The sequence below is a fragment of the Heterocephalus glaber genome, unplaced genomic scaffold (genome assembly GCF_053883595.1).
Source record: "Heterocephalus glaber isolate CG9 unplaced genomic scaffold, H.glaber_assembly_v1.0 deba00001444, whole genome shotgun sequence".
NCBI lineage: Eukaryota > Metazoa > Chordata > Mammalia > Rodentia > Bathyergidae > Heterocephalus > Heterocephalus glaber.
In genome coordinates this window covers 26,729,162-26,750,162 of record NW_028258297.1, presented here as the reverse complement: position 1 = coordinate 26,750,162, position 21,001 = coordinate 26,729,162, and the positions used below count along the sequence as shown (strand labels likewise).

General features: G+C 36.0%; 1 protein-coding gene across 1 annotated transcript; it reads left to right on the top strand.

Moving 5' to 3' along the window:
* The first annotated feature begins 5,990 nt into the window (after positions 1–5,990).
* On the top strand, positions 5,991–20,784 carry LOC147827520 (killer cell lectin-like receptor 8). The gene is made up of 8 exons (XM_087213594.1): positions 5,991–6,024; positions 6,537–6,653; positions 8,537–8,635; positions 9,443–9,562; positions 10,940–11,011; positions 11,149–11,305; positions 12,055–12,159; positions 20,461–20,784. The coding sequence occupies exons 1-8, from the start codon at positions 5,991–5,993 to the stop codon at positions 20,600–20,602; spliced, it is 846 nt and encodes a 281-aa protein (XP_087069720.1). The 3' UTR covers positions 20,603–20,784.
* The last annotated feature ends 217 nt before the right edge of the window (positions 20,785–21,001 follow it).

Here is a 21,001-nt window from a genome sequence, read left to right as displayed (position 1 = left end):
ATCTCAGGAATCTGGGAGCTATATCAACAAATAGGCAAAGTATAAATAGTATTATATAAAAAGTATGGATACTATTACATAGATAAGAAAAATATATAATTCATTAAATAAAAAATTTAATTGCCCAAACTTTACCCTCATTGTTATAAGGACAGAGAATTTGCTGTATTAACACACTTGGTCAGTACAAGAGATACAGTGGAATGTTTGCTAAAAGAACTATCAGTTATATTTATGGTAAGTCCTGAAACATTTACTGGACATAACTCACCCATACAGGAACATTTAAACCTGAATTGAACAGCATTATTGTCTTCAAGATTAAGTTTACTGAATTGGAAATCTCCATTCTTTGTGCTGTGTGTAATACTCACACCGGGTACTGGTGACAGACGCAGCTGGAGGACAGCTGTGGGTCTACCTGGTGACACAGTGCCAGTGTCCGTGTGTGCTTTCTGCTGCCACTGCTGTCTGGTCCAGGTGGCAGCACTGAGCTCCACGCGTGGGCTACAGTATAGGATGATTTTTCCTGGTGTCATATATGCTCCTGTTATCCAAGAGGCTTCAGAAGTTTTCAGCCACAAGTGATGGTGTGAGAAAGCAACTCACACTTAAGCTTCAACTTTCACCCATTGCATCTGTTGTCATTGAGAGATGTGTGGTTTTTCTAAACAGAGGAACTAGGTGGAGGAGATAATTTAAAGGGCCCTGCACCTTTTGCACAGAATCCAAGTGACCCTGAACATTGAGAATGGACTTAATGAAGCATTTAAATCCATCCTCCAGACTAGGATAACTTTGCTAAATAAAAACATGTGACACTACTTGAACATCATTCCCTGCATTTATCTGTAGGGGATTTCAACAAAAAGCTCTGAAGGTTTATTAGGTTGAAAACAATTTGTTCCCTCTCTCCTTTAGGACACAACTATTTTCAATTGTGTTATCTTTTCAAAGTCTGCTTATCAGTTTATTCCAGCATAAAGTATGGAGTACACTTCATCTAAACTTCAAGTTTGATGATTTTTGTTTTCCTTTCCCTCCAGAATTTATTAGGAATTCATCATTTTTAAGGCTCTTTTCCTGTTTTATATACAACATGGGTTATCTTGCCTCCTTTAATTTGTGATATGAAATTTCAGTTTATTCTGTTTTCAATCTTATTTCTCAAAAGCAGAGTTTTTTTGTGTAGAGTATCTCTCAATTTTTCTTTATCTGATGTTTCTCTTAGTATTAGACAGGGATATAGGAGTTTTAAAAAACTTACCCGAAAGTTGAAGTATCCTATTCATCTAATCATAAAGAAGATTCATGTTATTCACAAAAACACATCTTACACAGTAAAAATACATCTTCCATAATATTAAGATTATCATTTGGCTGAATTAGTATTTCTCTAATGTAAGGTACTAAATGGAAAGGTACTATTTTCTGCTTTCCATGCTGTTTTTTAGAAGCAAATCACTAAGTCTAGCCAGCTCATTTTGGGTCAGTTTGTGCTTTCCCTTCTGGAGAGAGAGTATTTTAAATTGTTTTATAAAACAATATTTTTGCTGTTTGTTTCATTATTCAATTATTCATATTATTTTTCATTTCAATGAACTGCTTATAGTATTTTATACATTTATGGAAAAAATATATAGGTGATAGCATAAAATATCTTTTAATTATAAAAACTTAATCATTGATAGTTTTTCAATGAAGAGGTGAACTAAATGTAATGTCAAGTTAGATTATCAAGCTTATTGCCTTGAAACTAAAGGAAATGAAATTGACTTTTAACGTAAATGTTTAGCTATTTTTATAGTACAATAAGGAAAAATTCCTCTCTCATACCTGATATGTTTTTATCAAAATCAAGCAAAGTTTAAGATTTGAACTGCCTTTTCTTGGAGAGTTGTACGTTAAAGTCATTGACAAAAGTCTAAGCATATTAATTTTGAAATATTTACTTTAGTTTACATTACTAAACAAATTTAGAATGCTTTTTTGTTAATTAAGTTTATTGGCACATTTTAGGTGTACATAATGATCACATTCCTCATAGCGAATTTGTACCTGTACATGATAGATGTGGATTATTCGTTTTTTCCCCATTCCCCTCCCCTCCCTTCAATCCCTCTTCTCCTCCTTATTTACAAAAGTTTTGTTTCCATTTTTTCTTTCTTTTTTCTTTTCCCTTTCTTTCCCCCTCTCCCCTGTGTAGTTCCCCTTCACATTTGAACATTTTCTTCCTATTTCACAACATCTACTATACATTTTGGTCCTTATTTACACTGTAAAATGACACATAGAGCATATATGTCCAAGTTAATAGTTAATAACCTACATATGTATATATTTGAAATAAACTCTTCTTTTGAAAAGTGCATTGTACTTCTTTTTTTTTTTCTGAGACAGGGTCTCACTATGTAGTTCTGGCCTCCAGTGAAGGCCTATTCCTGATATTGGGCCTTTTTGCTGTGGCCTCGTATGATGAACAGGGAAGAGGGAGATAAATTCTGTGTCTTCATATGGCAGAAGAAATTGAAAGACCAAGAAATTCTTTTATGATGGCATTAATCCCATTCACGAGGTAAGGGCTGATCACCTCCAGTAGCCCCATGTCTTACACCATTGCCTTGGAGTTAAAATACCAACATATAAATTTTGGAGGAACTCAGACATTCTTTCAGGGAGACACTGTTGAAATAATATCAAATTTCAGTCAGGAGAAATAAATTCAAGAGATCTATTGTATAACCTGGTGACCATAATTGATAGCAATGTATTATATTCTTGAAAATTGCAAAAAGAGTAGGTTTTAAGTGTTTTCACCCCTTAGAATGATAAGAATGTGATATTATAACATGTTAATCAAGCCATTCTACAATGTATACATATTTTGCAACATCATGTTATACACAATAAATATACAAAATTTTTAGTTGTCAATGAAATGATATTCAGTATCATTCTGCTCACCATGTGGATTGCTTCCTGTGCTGTAATATGAGATTTCAAGAGAAAACATATATTTCTAGGAGCTCACTGATTCATGCTTTGGAAACAATAATCAGTCATTCATTAAAAATATTATTTAAAAACCTAAGATAATTATAGCAATGAAAGATTAATAGTAAGAAAAGATTGCAAGAATAAAAAATTATTTGTTCTGTATATTTTTAAACTATTAATCTAATATTTATTAGTAATTTCTTTTACAACTTCACATAAACTGTTATCAGATGTTAATTTTGTTATTAATTTCCTTAAACTTTCTAGATGGTTTTGTAGGAGAATTTGGTCAGCGTCTCATGACTTAATGGGAAAATATTTAAAATTATACCTTATTTTTCTTAATAATAACAACCAGTGAAACTTAAAGACTAAATGTTATTGCTGGTTCTAGGTTCTTAGAAATGTAAAGCACACTCCTTATAGAAAATTGAAAAACTGTATTAGAGAACAAAGAACATACAAAGCAAGTATAATCATCTTTTCAGAGGAAACTACCACCATCACTTTAAATGTATACCTCAATTTCCTTTCTATTCTCTTCTAGTTTTACCTCTTTGTTTACCTAGTACTTTTATTCAATCAATTTATTTACATGAACATATCTCTATGTCACAAAGGATACTTCATTCAAGTGCTTATACTGGATGCACACTCTTAATAGAAAAATTGATAAGTTCCTCATTTATGCACATACATTTTTATAATATTTTGGTCCTCATATGTAACACTATTATGAATATTCTTTTTTTTTTTTTTGGTGTAGTTTTTATTTTGGAGACAGGGTGTTTTTCCTTTTTTGAGCTGCTGTGGAAAGCTTTTGAGACCTAAGGTTAGGGTGGTGGCTTCCTTAAGGAAAACCTTGTTTTTGTTGGATATCTTTGGGCACTATTCATCAGGGTCATTGTTTTTGTTTTGAGACTGGGTCTCACTCTGTAGTTTAGGCTGACTTTGAACTCACTATGTAGTTCAGGTTGGCCTCAAACTCACAGTGATCCTCCTGCCTCAGCCTCCCAAGTGCTAGGATTACAGGCATGCACAACCATATCCAACAAACATTCTTAAGAAAAATATTTGCCCACAACACCAATTCTTCCTTATGTTGAATAAGTATGTTTGTTTTTACTTCTGTGTACTAGAATTTCTTTTAAAACATAATAAATACAATACATGTGTATTATATGTTTAACAATGAAGCAAATATTAACCATCTTTTTGTTTACCCTGGAGTTAGTTCTACTTGCCTATGATGATCAATGTAAATAATCTTCCATACACATGAATTAAATAAGCACATTTGTATAAATTATTTCTTCTTTTTTTTCTTTATGTGGTATTATTAGTGCCCATTACTATGCGACTTTATTTTTTTGTTCCTAAACGACTAAACATATAGAGCCTTCTTTCTAGCTCATTATTATTATTTATTTATTTATTTATTTATTTATTGGTACTGGGGATCGAACTTGGGACTTTGTGCTTGCGAGGCAGGCAGCGGCACCACTGAGCTAAATCCCCTGCCCATCTAGCTCATTATTTAAAGGCTTCTGCCTTTAAAATACAGCTACCCAATGGAGATGTGATTAATCATACCACAGGGCTACAGTAAAGTTATTTAAGTACAATAACATCATTTCATTATACTAGAACAGGTGAATTTAGAAATGGGATCATGTTTATGACCATATATAATTATTCATATATTACTGTTATAAGCCACATTCAAAAATAATGATCAATATCTTTTTGCCTTCTCACTTAGAATTATTTGAATCCAGGGCTGGGGATTTAGCTCAGTGGTTTCGCTGCCTGCCGCGCAAACACAAGGACCCGAGTTTGATGCCCAGTACCAAAAAGAAAAAAAAAAAGAATTATTTGAATCCAGAACCATGGCAAGTTTAATGCAGTGAAATCAGATTTTCAAACTAAAATATAGTCAGGAAATTACTGAATTAGGATATTTTAAAATTAAACTTCTGCCCTCTTCAGTCATGACTTTTCTGAGATTTTACAGTAGATATTACAGGTATAACATTCCTTTTAGCCAATCAGCCTTGCCTCTCTTTCATACACTAAAAGGTAAGGTGTGATATATTTAGGATGTAAGACCAGTGACCAAAAGTAGACATAGAAGGCTGAAGGCAGCTTGAACCTGAAGTGTCCCGTGTGGTTTCCACCAGACTGAGCCAAATATACATTAGTTTCTATGAGGTTATGACCCAAATGAGAAAGTCTTGTGTCTATTTTTATGTATGGACTGTATCTATTTCTGTGCATGAAAATATTGAGTTTTGTTTATGTAAATGAAATGAATAGCAGAAGATTGAGTTTTGGTGGTTACCCAACTATACTTCTATGAATGGAACTCATTTTGGCTTGAAAAAGCGCTGTCGCCAAGTAACTTTAAGTCAAACTGTCAGTGTCTGGATAGATTTTAATACTGATTTCTACCCATAAGTGTCATTTCCTAGGCTGTCACTTAAGCCTACCTTTGTTTAACGAATTACCTGCTTATTTCCAATATTATTTTTTGCTTGTTACTCTGCTTATTAGTCTTATCCCTTCCATAACCTTTATGGCTTTCCACTAATGCATATTAATTTATAAAAATTATCAGCCTAGATTGTTTAATTGTAATCTTTTGACAATAGGGTATCTTTCTAATTCAGTTCCTATTTTTAGAGTGATGGAGCAGATCCTGTACAAATCAAGCACCATTAAAAGTCTTATTGTATACAGTTTGATTAAACAGGGACAATTTTCATTTTTACAAGCCTATTTGAAATGTTATCAATTCACATTTTCTTTGTGGTTTTCATCAAAGCAAGTTAGTGACACACAACTATAAGTAGCTGCCCACTTGAGGTTAGCTCTGGGCTGCTCATGACCTCTAGGGCTGGGAGGCAGAAATATTGCTTCATTCACCTACCAACATCTGCGTGGACATTTCTGCGCCACTGGGACAAAGGGATCCTCAAAAGTACAAACCCATAATGTCACATTCTTCAGACTATGAGGAATCTCCAGGTATCTCCTTCTTTAATTGATACTTTGTATGTTATTTTAACAACAGTAAGAATTATAGTTATTTTTGTCTATCATCACTGCTGATTATTGTTAGGACAGGCATCTAAATATCTTCTCTTCAATACTCCCAGATGTACCTGGAAAATTGCTTTTATGTTTAAATTAGTCAAAAAATTTTTCCTGGCTGGATCAGAAGTATAATCAGTCAATGTAAATAAATCGAGAAGTACTTGACAGGCTATCGGTGTGCAATGTGATCTGTGTGTCTCTTGTCATATATATATATTTTTTGGTATTGGGGATCCAACTTGGGTCCTTGAGCTTGCGAGGCAGGCGGCAGAACCACTGAGCTAAATCCCTGGCCCTCTTCTCATATTTTTATACCACTATGGCTCCTCAAGTTTTAGTGATCTTTGAAAATAAGAACGAACATATTAAGCCAACTAGTGATTTAATTTGTTTTATAAGGTTGTACATTAATAATCTATTTTCTGTGCTAAAATGAATAGCAGAGCAGGCGGAGATGGTCTCCATTGTAGACTTGGAAATGTTACCCCCTGACCTCCCTCCTCCTCCTCCTCCTCCAGAGGACGAATGGAGACCAATTCCTAACAACACCCAGGAGAACGGTGAAGTATATATAATAGCTTTTACTCACTTTGTTCTTCCTTGTCAATATCAAGGCCAATTTGCTCCTAATGTTACTAGTATCTAGTTGATACTGGTGGGATTGTTATATTTAGCCAAAATGTAGATTTTAAAGCTTATATAGAAGTAACAGAATGGGGTTTCTTCTCATCGACGGATTTAAAATCTCCATGCGATAAGATACTGAAGAGCTACTTGCTCAGTTTTAAACTTAGTTCCTTATGTGAACCTAAGGGACAAGATGAACAAAGTTTAAAATTCACCAAGTTTGTAAAAAGGAGAAAAGCAGGAAGAATGCTACATCTTGTCTCCTTCTTTGATAATAAACAACAGAATCTAGAGTAGGGTTTCTTACTGTCAGTACTGATGACGTACTGGGCTGGATAATTCTTTGCTGTGGGCGACTTTCCTGTTATTGTAGGATGTTTAAGAGTGTCCCTGCTTTTACCCATAGATGCCAGTAGCACTTGGGCCTCAGTTATGATATCAGACATGCCCAGTTATTTACAGCTGTCTGATGGTCAAAAAAATCGTCGTTGATAATAATCACTGAGTCATAGAATAGTTGTATAATTATATTATATTCTCATGTTTTCTGAATAAAAATTTGAAATTTTTTTATGTTTCAAAAGTGCAACTCTAAAAGAAAAAGTACAATTCTTCCATAAGAAAATAATTTTACACTAGAGTATACAAATGTATTTTGGAGGGAAATAAACATCTCAAAAAAAGAATATAAAAATTGCTGCAAGAGTTTAATTTCTAGAATGGAAATATTTTATTTTTGTAGAATTAAAATTTATAGATATTGATGGGCCTAAATGCAAATACCCTCTGGTTGAAATATGTTCTAAAGATTATATTAATTCTTTATGAAAAATACTGCTAGCCATCAGGTCCGGAGACTTTATTTTAATTATAAAACACAATGATGCATTTCCTCATTTGATCATATTAATAAGGGTAATGTAATATGAGATGAAATTTTGTGTCTGGTGTTTAAGGACATTTAGTAACAGCTTGTGTGTAAAAGTTTTACATGTGCCGAGGACCAGCAAGGTCACTCTCTGATGTGATGATTCAATCGGAAGCTTTAGAGAACTCAGTATATAGTCTACTCAGAGCTAAGATTTATGACAGGGGAAGGGCACTAAACAAATCAGCAAAGGCAAATGGCCAGTGTAATGTAGAGACTGGGCACAAGTTTCCAGGGGTCTCTCCCAGTGGAGCCACACAAGCCCTGCTAATTCCCTGGGAAGGAGCTGTAAAAGGAACTCATTAGATGCAGAGCTGGCAGTATCATTAGTGGGTGCTGATCACACAGGCAGCTTGTGGCTGGCGTGTAGCAATTCTAGACTTCCAGAAGGAAGGCAGGTATTCAGCGTAAAGAACACCGTTTGTACAAAGAGTGTAGGCACAGTGAGACCACAGTGGTGGTGGAAACTTTCTCCAAATATAAGTTTCCAGTTGCCAGCCCAAGGAGACCTATCAAAGATAGCAGATCTACTGGGCATGGTGATGCATGCTTATAATCCTAGCACTTGGGAGGCTGAGACAGGAGGACTGGTATGAGTTTGAGGTCAGCCTGGGCTTCATAGTGAGTCCAAGGGCAGCCTGATCTACATAGCGAGATCTTGACTCAAAAGAAAAAAAAAGTAGCGGACCTAACATGCTAAGTCTTCTCTGCACATCCTCTTAAGTACTTTTTGTTCATTTAGTCTACTAGATAATATTAATTCACATATCGGATATTATCTTTTACAAAATTCAGGGTATTTTGAGAGCAATATAGAATGCATAAATGATACTAATATTTCAAATAACAAGAGCTCATGTTACTTTTCATTATCATTCTATCTCTCAGCTTCTCCTTTGTCCTATTCTGTATGTGGAATAATTCCTGTGATCCTGGGTATCTTCAGCCTGCTGCTCCTGATATTGCGTGGATTCTTTGGTTATCAGTGTAAGTCTGATTAATTGAGGGAAAAAAGGTGTAGATTCCTTTTACCAGGTCATCATATTTCTTTAAACACATGACAGTCTTTTTACTGGAAAAGACTTTTTCAGTAAATGTTTTATTGCCATACTGGGCAGAGAATAGGAAGAAATGACATGGAATGAATGAATTTAATCTTGTGAGCCCTCAACAATTGCACATTTTATTGAGTGAGGTTGTGTGACTGTAATTTCTGTAGCTATATTGACTGTAATGAGTGATGATTATTTTGAAAATTATAACTTGAGGAATTTAGCTGGGTGGAGTTGTGACTCTAATTACTTTTAAAATAAAATGTAACTTTTCTTATAATTTGTTCTAAATGTCAGTACCCTCTGCATCCTGAAATAGATCAATAAAATAGTTTATCCATGTTAAAGTTATTTTCTTAGAGTGATAACAAAATTCTAAAATTTTGATTAGAAAGTAAAATTATACACATTAACTCAACCACTCATGATAAGAAGAGCTTGTTTATTGACTTAGTTTTTGTTGCTATTCATCTGTTTGAATTAATTGAACCAGTGTTCTGCTATAAACACACAATGAATACTATAAGGAACTGAGGTGATATTTCAGTTTTAGATATGGATTTTAGGAATAATAATGAATAAATGAAAACATACTTAACTGATAATCATTTTACAGTTTTTAATGCTTTTTAATGAGGAATTTTATAAGGAAAACTTATCAAAATTAAAATTTATTATCTTCTAAACTGCTGTTTCATAATTGAGCACATGTTTGATACATTCTTTGAATTCTTGTTTTTAGACTTTCAAAGTGTTCAGACCTCAGAGAACAAGATGAAGAGTCTCAATGCATGGATTGATTATTTTCAAATCAAAGCAGAAATATTTCCTCAGGTCCAAAATGTTGTCAGCCAAAATAAAGGTAATATTAGGACTGGAAAAACCTATCTTTGCAGAATGCTAGAGTTTTGTCTTCTTGTAGTCCTAAGATATATAGTGATTTTACTCAATAGAGAACATTCTAATACAGCAGTGTGGTAGCTTTGGTAGATTTTCACCTCTTTTTTGAAGTGCTATCAAAATATACAGTGAATGTTTAAATTTTAAAAAATTACAGTGAAAGAGACATTGCCATTAATCCACTTCAAATTACTCTGTCTCTCTTTGAACACACTTATCCCATCTTTCTTCTCACTTTCTGAAGCAGTTCTGGAACTCTCTTTTGTGGGTGTCTTTTATAAGGTATGATAAAAAATATGGTGAATGATGCTACTGAGTGCCATCCAACAGAAAGGCAGACTCATAGAAACATTATGCTGTGTCCTCATCTGTTGTATTCACTGAATCTGGTACTGTGCAACTTCTGGCTCTTCTTCAAAGCCAAAATGATCATGACAGGTAAACGTGTTGAGTCAATTTAGGAAATTGAGTTAGCTATGACAGCCCAACTAAAGACAAGGCAGAAGACTTCCAGAACTGCTTTGGGGAGTAACAAAAATAATGGGGTAAATGTGTTTGAGGTGAGGGGGAATATTTCTGGGTGTGTGGGATTAATAGCTAGTGTCTTTTATTGTGACAAATTAAAAAAGTAAACGTTCACTGTATTTTTCAATCACACTGTGTACTATATCATTTTATGAAATGCAACGAGTTTGTCAAAACCCAAGTCATTACCAAACATAGTCTCCTAGGTTAATTAATTTGCACACTGAATCATCCATTCACATTTATTCAGTGGACAATGCATGCCAGTCATGAGGCTGGTGATCAACAATATGAGCCCTGCATTTGGACTTTCTGGAAAACTTATGAACTAAAAACAAACCAGTGTCAATGCGAGCAACTGAGGTGTGTGCAAGGTGTTCAAGGGACCCGGAAACAGAACTTAAATACCTGAGAAATGGTCATTTCACAGCCCTTATGTTCCTCTTTAGGAAGAGGAGTTTAAAATACCAATGTAATAACAGAGCTTCTTTATATTAGTTAAATTATTATATAAAAACAACTTATGTTCATGATGAATATTTTATAAAAGCCTTGCATTAAAACATTCTCTTTGGCTTTGAGTGACTGAGCCAGCAGTGAACAATTAAAACAAGAATTCCAGAGTTCTTCAGTAGTTGCTGTGGTTAACAAGCTGGTGTCTTAGTAATCAACTCTTTCAGCCAACTAATCTAACAGGAAAAGTGACTTGAAAGAAATTGAACAGTTAGCACTTGATTACTTTCATTGTGTAACTTTTGGAATAGTACACAGATCAGGTGCAATGTACATTCTCATCTGGTTCTGTTTTCTACAGAAATCCTGGAGAGGCTCCAAAACCAGAATGTGCATCTCACTGAGGGTGTGCAAAAACTAATGGCCAAACAAGGTAATCCGGAAGTGGTAGCCTTCTGAGCTGGTACTGATTCTTTTCATGGGCTTCATCCTTTCACAGGGCAAAGCTATGAAGCATGAAGGACTTGTCATGAAGTTGTGTGGGTTCTATTTCAAACATTTTTCTCCCAGGAGACAAGTGTGGAGATCTGCTGAACCTCTGGCTGCAGTACAGAGACCACTGCTACCACCAAATGAATGCCACAGTTTCCTGGCTAAACTGCTCTGATCTTTGCACTTCTTTGAATGCTACATTTTTTAAGTCTGAAAGGAGCTCATGGATGATAAAGTAGATTTCATTCTCTACATTTGTGATATGAACGTATGGTAGGAACCATATGGAAAGACTCACTGCAGCTCTAACACAAGGGAAAAGCGCGCTTGCTCCATTACGTGCAGTGTTTCTGGGTGGCTTCACTTCCTCACTGCTTTCCTTTCCTTGCACCTAGGTGCCCTTGCTGTAGGAGCTTTGCATTCACTGACCATCGTGCATTTAACGTCCCCTCAGTCACTGCTCCCTCTTTACTTTCTTTAAGTACTTGGCGAGGACTTAGTACTGAGGGCTTCCTGACAGCCCTGGTCAAAGTCACGGCCTGCACCTCACATCTGTGCCCTGGACACTCTCCTCAGATTCTCAGGCCCCTTACCCTGCTCTAATCACCCATGGAATGTTTTCTTGTATACTTTTCCATGTACGACACTTATTTTCATCTGCCCCAAATTTCCCCAAAGCAGGGATTGTTGCCCCATTGAAGCATAGAGCTGAAATGAAGTAAATTAAGAAAAGTAATTCATATTGTGATTGATTATAACTCTTTCTATTAGCTATTTTATCCTTCTCTTATTTAAATCATGGTTTGAAAAATAGACAGACATTGAAAAATAAAAAAATTATTTTTGATGTTTCATTTATCAGAGAGCGTATATGGACTGCTGTTCTTTTATGATTTTTTCATTTCTTGTTTGACACAACTTCATCCCTGTCATTTCTTATGCTTTGTTAATAAGGAACTTTGTGTATTTTGGCTCCATGCAGAGCATCATGAAATTACTTTCAGTCGATCAGACTTGGTTTGGCCTATCTTATAAGGAAGAGGACAACCAGTGGCAGTGGGGGGATAGCTCCCCTCCTTCATTTGACCTGTGAGCGTCTGGTGTACAATCTGATTCCTTATTCCCTTCTCAGTGTCTCAGTGTCCTTTGTTTACAGAGCAGGGAGAAATAGAGAAGATTCTTAGGGACAGAATTTTCATTTCTTGCTCTTGTTATTTCATATTAGGTTGTGATTAGTTTTATAAGTCATTTAGCTATTTCATAATATGTGGGTAACATGTCTCTAGCATTAAATGCTTCTAGTATTTTTTTTAAATAAATAAAAACAAGTCTTTATTTTTATGTACTTGAAACAGTTCTGATTCTATTATTGTTGGCTATATGCTGATTTATTTGTGAATTTCTGCATATTTGGTTTTAACATTAAACTACTGAAAATAAGCTTTACTGGAAATGGTTTAAAAGAAACATTTTATTTTTTTTGTATTAAATTCTTTTATTGGTACATTGTAGGTATACAACACAATTACATTTCTCATTGGGAACTGTACCTTTACATAATGCATCTTGGTTCTTATTTTTTCCCCATTCCTAGCCCTCCCTTCATGCCCGCCACCCTTCCCTATTTACAAAGACTTTATTTCCATTTGTTCCATTTCTCATCATTTTTCCTTTCCCTTCTTTCCTTTCTCCTGCCCCTCCCACTACCCCTACCCCTTTGGACCTTTTCTTCCTATTTTACATTATCGATTATTTATTCTAATCATTGGTACATTTTAGGTATACAATATAATGACATTCATCATTGGAAATTTGCACCTTTACATAGTCTCTCTTGGTTCTTATTTTTTCACCCTTGCCCAGCCCTCCCTTCAACCCCTCCAGTCCTCCCTATTTAAAAGATTTTGTTCCTACTTCTCCATTTTCTCATATTAATCCCATTCCCTTCTATCCTTTCCCCTAGCCCTCCCACTTCCTACCCCTTTGCCACTTTTCTTCCTATTTCACATGACCTATTATACATTTAGTCCTTATTTACCCTTTCAGTTTCTCACACCAGAGAAACTCTTCGGTATTTACACATGTGTGTCCTATTTATTTCACTTAAGAGTATTGCCTCAATGTGCATCCACTTAGCTATAAATGTCTCTAATTTCTCATTTTTTATGGCTGAGTAGTACTCCATTTTATTAAAAAACCACATTTTCTTGATCCAGTCTCCAGTTGATGGGCATTTGGGCTGTTTCCAAGTTTGAGCTATTACAAATTGTGCTGCTATGAACATGGGTGCACATATTATCACTGTGGTATGATTCATTTAATTCTTTGGGGAAGATCCCCAGCAGTGGAATAGCGGGGTCAAATGGGACTTCCAGTCCTAGTTCTTTGAGGTATCTCCATACTGATTTCCAGAGTGGTTGCCCCAGTCTACACTCCCACCAGCAGTGGAGCAGGGTTCCTCTTTCCCCACAGCCCTGCCAGCATTTGTTATTGGTTGATTTCATGATAGCAGCCATTCTTTCTGGAGTGAAGTGGAATCTCAGCCTTGTTTTCATTTGCATCTCTCGAATGACCAGTGATGTTGAGCATTTTTTCATGTATTTATTTGCTATTTCTACTTCTTTGTCTGAGAAATGTCTGTTCATTTCAGATGCCCATTTTTCGATTGGGGCTTTAAATTTGGGAGGTCTGATCTTTTTAAATTCTTTATAGATTCGAGATAGTAGACCTTTGTCTGAGGAAGAGCAGGTGAAGATTTTTTCCCACATTGTGGGTTGTCTTTTCACACTGCTGGTGGTTTCTCTTGCTGTGCAGAAGCTTTTTAATAAGAAGAGATCCCATTTGTTGATTGTTTGTGCTAGTTCATGGGCAACTGAGGTTTTGTTCATAAAATCTTTTCCTACACCGATATCTTCAAGGGTTCTACCTAACCTCTGTTCCAACTGGTTCAGAGTTTCTATTTTAATATTTAGATCTTTAATCCATTTTGATTTTAGTTTAGTGCATGGTGAGAGATATAGGTCTAGTTTTAATCTTTGGCAAGTTGAAGCCCAATTTTTCCAGCACCATTTATTAAAGAGGCTATCTTTCCTCCAGTGAGGGTGTTTGGCTCCTTTGTCGAAGATGAGATGGCTGAGTGTGTCTGGGATTGTTTCTGCATCTTCTAATCTGTTCCACTGGTCCTCAGGTCTGTTTCTTTGCCAGTACCATGCTGTTTTAATCACAGTAGCTTTGTAGTATAGTTGCAGGTTGGGGATTGTGATACCCCCTGCCATGTCTCTGTTACCTAGAATTGCTTTTGCTATTCTGGGTCTCTTCTTTTTCCAAATGAATTTTTGGATTGTTTTCTCGAGGTGTATGAAGTATGCTGCTGGGATCTCAATTGGAATTGCATTAAATCTATATAGCAGTTTTGGAAGTATGGTCATTTTCACTATATTAATCCTTCCTACCCAGGAGCAGGGGATGTCTGTCCATTTTCTGATATCATCTTCAATCTCTCTTTTCAGAGTGCCATAGTTTTCAGAGAAGAAGTCTTTGATTTCTTTCATTAGGATGATTCCTAGGTATTTCAGTTTTTTGGGTGCTATTGTGAAAGGAATTATTTTCCCTATTTCTCTCTCAGTGAGTCTGTCATTGGTGTAGAGGAAAGCTATTGATTTTTGTGTGTTGACCTTGTAACCAGCTACTTGACTGAATTTGGTTATTAAGTCTAGAAGACTTTTGGTGGAGTTCTTGGGGTCTTCTATGTACAGTATCATGTCATCTGCAAATAATGACAATTTGACTTCTTCATTACCTATCTTTATTCCTTTGATTTCTTTCTCTTGTCTAATTGCTGTGGCTAATGTTTCCAGAACTATATTGAACAAGAGTGGTGATAGTGGACATCCTTGTCTTGTTCCTGATTTTAGTGTGAAGGATTTCAGTTTTTGACCATTTAGTATGATATTGGCTGTTGGTTTTTCATAGATGGCTTCTAACAGTTTGCGGTAGAGACCATCTATTCTAATTTTCTGTAGGGTTTTTATCATAAATGCATGTTGGAGTTTGTCAAATGCTTTTTCTGTGTCTATGGAGATAATCATATGGTTTTTGTCCTTGGCTGTATTGATATAGTGTATTACATTAATTGATTTTCATATATTGAACCATCCCTGCATCCCTGGGATGAATCCCACTTGATCAGGGTGTATGATCTTCTTGATGATCTTCTGCATTCTGTTTGCCAGTATCTTATGAAGGATTTTTGCATGTATGTTCATTAGTGAGATTGGCCTATAGTTCTCTTTTTCAGTTGGGTCTTTCTCTGTTTTGGGGATCAAGGTGATGCTTGCTTCCAGGAATGAATTTGGGAGTATTGTTTCCCTTTCAATTTCAATGAAGAGTTTAAACAGTAGTGGCAGCAGTTCCTCTCTAAATGTCTGGTAGAATTCAGCAGTGAAGCCATCAGGGCCTGGGCTTTTCTTAGTTGATAAGTTTTTAATTACATTTTCAATTTCATTGGTTGATATTGGGTTGTTCAGAATTTTTAGGTCTTTTTCTTTCCACTTTGGCAATTCATATGTATCTAGGAATCTGTCCATTTCTTCTGTGTTGTACATCTTATTGGCATACAGGTTCTTGAAGTAGAAATTGATGATCCTCTGGATTTCTGCTGGGTCTGTTGTCATTTCACCCTTTTCATTCCTAATTGCATGGATTTGGGGCTTTTCTTTCCTTTTTCTGACAAGGTTGGCTAAAAGTTTGTCAATTTTGTTGATTGTTTCGAAGAACCAACTCTTGGCTTCATTGATTTTTTGTATCATTCTCTTAGTCTCCACTGCATTGATTTCTCCTCTGATCTTTATAATTTCCTCCCTTGTATGAGCTTTGGGGTTGTCTTGCTCCTCTTTTTCTAGAAGCTTGAGGTTCAGCATCAGGTTGTTTAATTGGGATCGTTCTGTTTTCCTAATATGCATATTCACTGCTATAAATTTCCCTCGTTAGACAGCTTTCATTGTGTCCCATAGATTCAGATATATTGTATTGTCACTGTCATTTAATTGAAGGAACTGTCTGATTTCTTCTTTAATTTCCTCTGTGATCCATTGGTTATTCAAAAGTGTGTTGGTCAATTTCCACGTTTATGAAATTTTTTGAGTTTCTTTTGCTATGAATCTCCAATTTCATCACACTATGGTCTGATAATGTACAGAGGATAACTTCAATTCCTTTGCACTTACTTAAACATGTTCTCTGTGTGAGTATGTGGTCTATTTTGGAGAATGACCCACGTGCAGCTGAGAAGAATGTGTATTCTGATTTTGTGGGGTGGAAGACTCTGTAAACATCTGTTAAGTTCATTTGTTCAAGAGTTTGATTGAGTTCTAGTATTTCATTACTTATTTTTAGTCTAGTTGATCTATCTATTTGTGACAGTGGGGTGTTGAGGTCCCCCACTACAATTATATTAGTGCATGTATGACTTTTCATGTCCGTTAGTATTTGTTTTATATAGTTGGGTGCACTAGTGTTTGGTGCATAGATATTTATGATTGTCATCTCTTCCTCTTGGATTCTTCCCTTTATGAGGATGTAATGTCCTTCTTTGTCTCTCTTAATTAGTGTTGGTTTGAAATCTACTTGATCTGCCAAGAGGATAGCTACTCCTGCTTTTTTTCAGGTTCCTGTCGCATGCAGTATTGTTTTCCACCCTTTAATTTTCAGTCTATGAGTTTCCTTTTGAATTAAGTGTGTTTCTTGTATGCAGCATATTGTTGGATTTTGCTTCTTGACCCATTCTGCTAGTCTATTTCTTTTGATTGGTGAATTGAGACCATTAACGTTGATGGTTATAACTGAAACATATTGACTTGTCATTGCCATGACATTTTCTTTTTGCTGGGTTCTCCCCCTTTACATTTAATTTCTTGTCATGCCAGATGGGTTCATTCTGCTTTGCTTCCTGGGGTTGTGATCCTCAATGTCTGTTCCTAGGCTATTGTGTAAAATTCTTTGGGGTGCTGGTTTGGTATTCACGAAGTTCCTAAGGTGCTCTTTGTCATGAAAATATCTTATTTCTCCATCCATTTTGAAAGATAGTTTTGCAGGGTACATCAATGTGGGTTGGAGGCTGTTTTCTTTTAGGGCTTGGAATATGTCACTCCAAGCTCTTCTTGCCTTGATGGTTTGTGTTGAGAAGTCTGCTGTGATTCTGATGGGCTTTCCTTTGTATGTGATTTCTTTCTTTTCTCTGACTGCTTGGAGAACTTTGTTCCTCTGTTGAGTTTCTGTAGTCTTAACAATTATATGCCTATGTGTAGATTTTTTTTGTCAAGGCTATTTGGAGTCTTATATGCCTCACTTATCTGTATGTCAAGCTCTTTTCCCCTGCTTGGGAAGTTTTCTGCCATTATTTCTGTGAAGAGATCTTTTATGTCATCTGCACTCTGTCCTGTTTCTTCATTGAGCCCAATCAGTCTTATGTTATTCTTCTTTGCATCATCTAGCAGCTGCTGGATTGATTTCTCATGTTTCCTTATAATTTTGAAGCAATTTTTCTTTTCCTGGTCACTAATTGCAATCTTCTCTTCTATATCTGAAATTCTGTCCTCACATGGGCTCGTTCTGCTGTGTAGACTTTCAATGGAGTTTTTCATGTCCAGGAAATCTATTTGCATCTGTTTTATGGATTGCATTTGTTTCTTATGTTGGGATTACATCATGTTCCTGAGCTCCTCTCTAGATTTATTAATCATGTCTTGCACTAGGGGCACAATTTCTCCTGTTATCTGAGAAATTATTTCTGATTTCATTTTTTCCAGATCCCCTTTTGTTGCCAGTTCAGTGGGTCCAGGTGGTTGAGTATCAGAGTGTTCCATCTCATTTCCCTTTGGGGTTGCTGTAGGTGATCTGGAAGTTTGGTTTTGAGACTTATTTACTTGTTTTCTCATTTCGACTGGGGTGGGGGGCTGTTAGCACCTGCACGGATTACCTCCTGTGAGCTGGGTGAGGTGGGACAGGGGCCGGGAGCAGTGGTAGGGATGGTGACCCAAAGCCCTTTCCTGTGGGCTGGGAGCAGCCGGAGGGATGGTGGCCAGGAAACCCCTTCCTCTGTACCAGGAGCAGTGGGATGGTGGCTCAGAAGCCCCTTCCTCTGGGCCATGAGCAGCGGGATAGAAGGTGGCCCAAAAGCCCTTTCCTCTGTGCTGGGAGCAGTGGGAGGGATGGTGACCAGGAAGCCCCTTCCTCTGGACCAGGAGCAGTGGGACAATGGCTCAGAAGCCCCTCTCTCTGGGCCGGGAACAGTGGGACTCTGCGTCTTTGTATTGTGGAATCAGGTGGCTGCCTGTCTGCAACGGGGTGATTAGGCGTCTTCCGCGTGACTCAGTACCTCGGTAGGGCGTGCACAGACCTGCCTGTCTGCTGCGGGCTGATTCGGCGTGTGTTCCACGACTGGGGACCTCGGTAGGGTGTGGGCAGACCTGCCTGTCTGCAGGGAGGTGATTCTTCCGCGCGCCTCAGGACCTCGGTAGGGTGTCAAATGCTTCTAGTATTAATACACTTCCATTATTAAATGATTTGATTGATTATACTTTTCAATAATAAATATATTGAGATTAACATCTTTATAGATGAAGTACAAATTGCTTTTCCTCAGCCAATGACTTTGAACCTCTTTAAATGAACTTTAAGTAGCTATTGTTTAAATTGCCTTCCAGGGTCAGGGATTTAGCTCAGTGGTGCCGTGCCTGCTCAGCAAGTGCAAGGTCCTTAGTGCGATCTCTGGTACCAGAAAAAAAAAGTTTTAAAAAAATTGCCCTCCAGAAACACTGTATTAAACAATTATACAAAAAATATAGCAAGCTGTTTTATCAATGTTAGATAATATTTCAAAGTTTAGGTAATTTTGATATCTGATTATTTTTATTTTGTGCTTTTATTTCATATTCTTTTGGTGCTTATGAAGGATGTTTATCCTGTAACCTGTATAAAATCTTTTGCCTGTTTTTCATATTTATCTTTTATTTCTTGGTGTAAATTTCTTATGTATTAAAATATAATCTCTCTTTTCTGCATGCCTTGCCATTTTTCTTATTAATTTGTCTTTTAAGCTTTTTTGCTTTTATAATGTGAATGAATGTTTAACATTTAACTATACTGAAATTGTCTTTATTCATCTGAAATTTACTTTGGGATGTGAAAGGAAAAGCTGAGGTATTGTATGTACTTGTGCATGCATGAACAAACATAATTCTCTCTGTGCATATATTTATATATACATTAACTAAATTATAGAATTTCTATTTAAATGACCCATTTTTGTTTCACTTATATTTATTTTATAGCACATACTAAAATTTTAATATTAAAATAATTTACATGAATTTATGTGTAATTTAAATATTTCATAGTCTGTGTAAATATTTTGTATAAACTACTTGGATATCTTCCTGGACTTGTTTGTACTATTGTGTCAAATTATGAGTCTTAATTTCATGGTAATCATTTTACTTATTGGAGTTTTGCTGTCAATAGCTCTCCTACCCTTCCAACCTTGTGTGATATTTGGGACATAGAACACTCAGGAATCAATAAAGTAGGAATATATAAAAATATTTTTACAATTGTATTTACTCGTAGTTCATGATTTTCTTTTTCACATCCCATGGCACTTTGGAATGAAATACCTTGTGTACTTACTAATTGAGCAGAGACTTGACCTGTTTCAGACTGTATTACAGAACCAGTTCTGTGTGAGGGCTGAGAGGTAGTCTTGTTGATGTTGACCTCAAACATTCTTTAGAATCAGCTCTCCGGTTAAGGACTCAGTTCAATCAAAATACGTACCAGCATCTTCTCTGTGGTATTTCCCTCAGTGGTGGTTTTTTACGTTGAAGTGCGTATCACAGTAGACTGTGCTGACATCACACACACACACACACACACACACACACGCATTATTCTAAAGTTCATTATTAAGTTTGGCTGGCTTTTATATCTGATGCAATCTATTTATAAGTAAAATATACCTCTTTCACCTGTACCTATATGTGGATAGTTAAGTGGCTTCTATTAGCCTGGCTCATATTCTAATTTAATTTTTATGTTAGGTCATTTATTGCACCTTGCAAGTTATTGCTAAAATGTTCCAGCCAATCAAGCCTCTTCTTCTTTATACAAGTGGGTTTTTCCTACTTCTATATCAATATCACATTCTGTATAACTGGTTTATTACTTATACATGTACAATGTTTCTTCTACAAACACACAAGAGGGGGAGTGTTTATAGTCTTGCATTCCCCACAGCACTCGGTACAATGAATTTCCATGAAGTAAGTTCTAAAGTTATACCATTTAGTTTGAACACACTGAATGACTAATGAATTTTGTCTTCTAATTGCTCAGGGGGCTGCCAGAACCAAGTGTGGATTTCCAGGGGCAATGTGCCTACCTGGATAAGCAGGTGATTGGCACTGAGGACTGCCCCACGCCCTCCTCATGCTTGTGTGAGAAGTCTGCTTATGCTACAGACTCAGAAGCTTGCTAAGTAAAAGCTACGAGCTTCCCATCTCAGTAATATTCCATGTTTGTGACACCTGTTATTATTGCTATTTTTGTCTCATTTAACTTGTAACTCTTTTTGTTCATGAAAGAAACTGAGTTTGAGATAGAAAGAGGTTGAATATAAGATTACAGGGAAAATAATGGTGTGGCCCCCCAATTTTAGAATTTGATTAACTTTTGTTAGAGTTACATAATTGAACTAATAAATGCATCACCTGTCATGAATATTTAGATTCTCTGGATCTTTTTTACGTTTCAAAATATATTTATTCATTTAGAATTGGGACACTATAGACACAAATCTTCAAAACAAATGCAATGAGAAATACATCATAAATGATTCAACTCATGCAACAGTTGAAAACAATCAGTAGTAACAAAG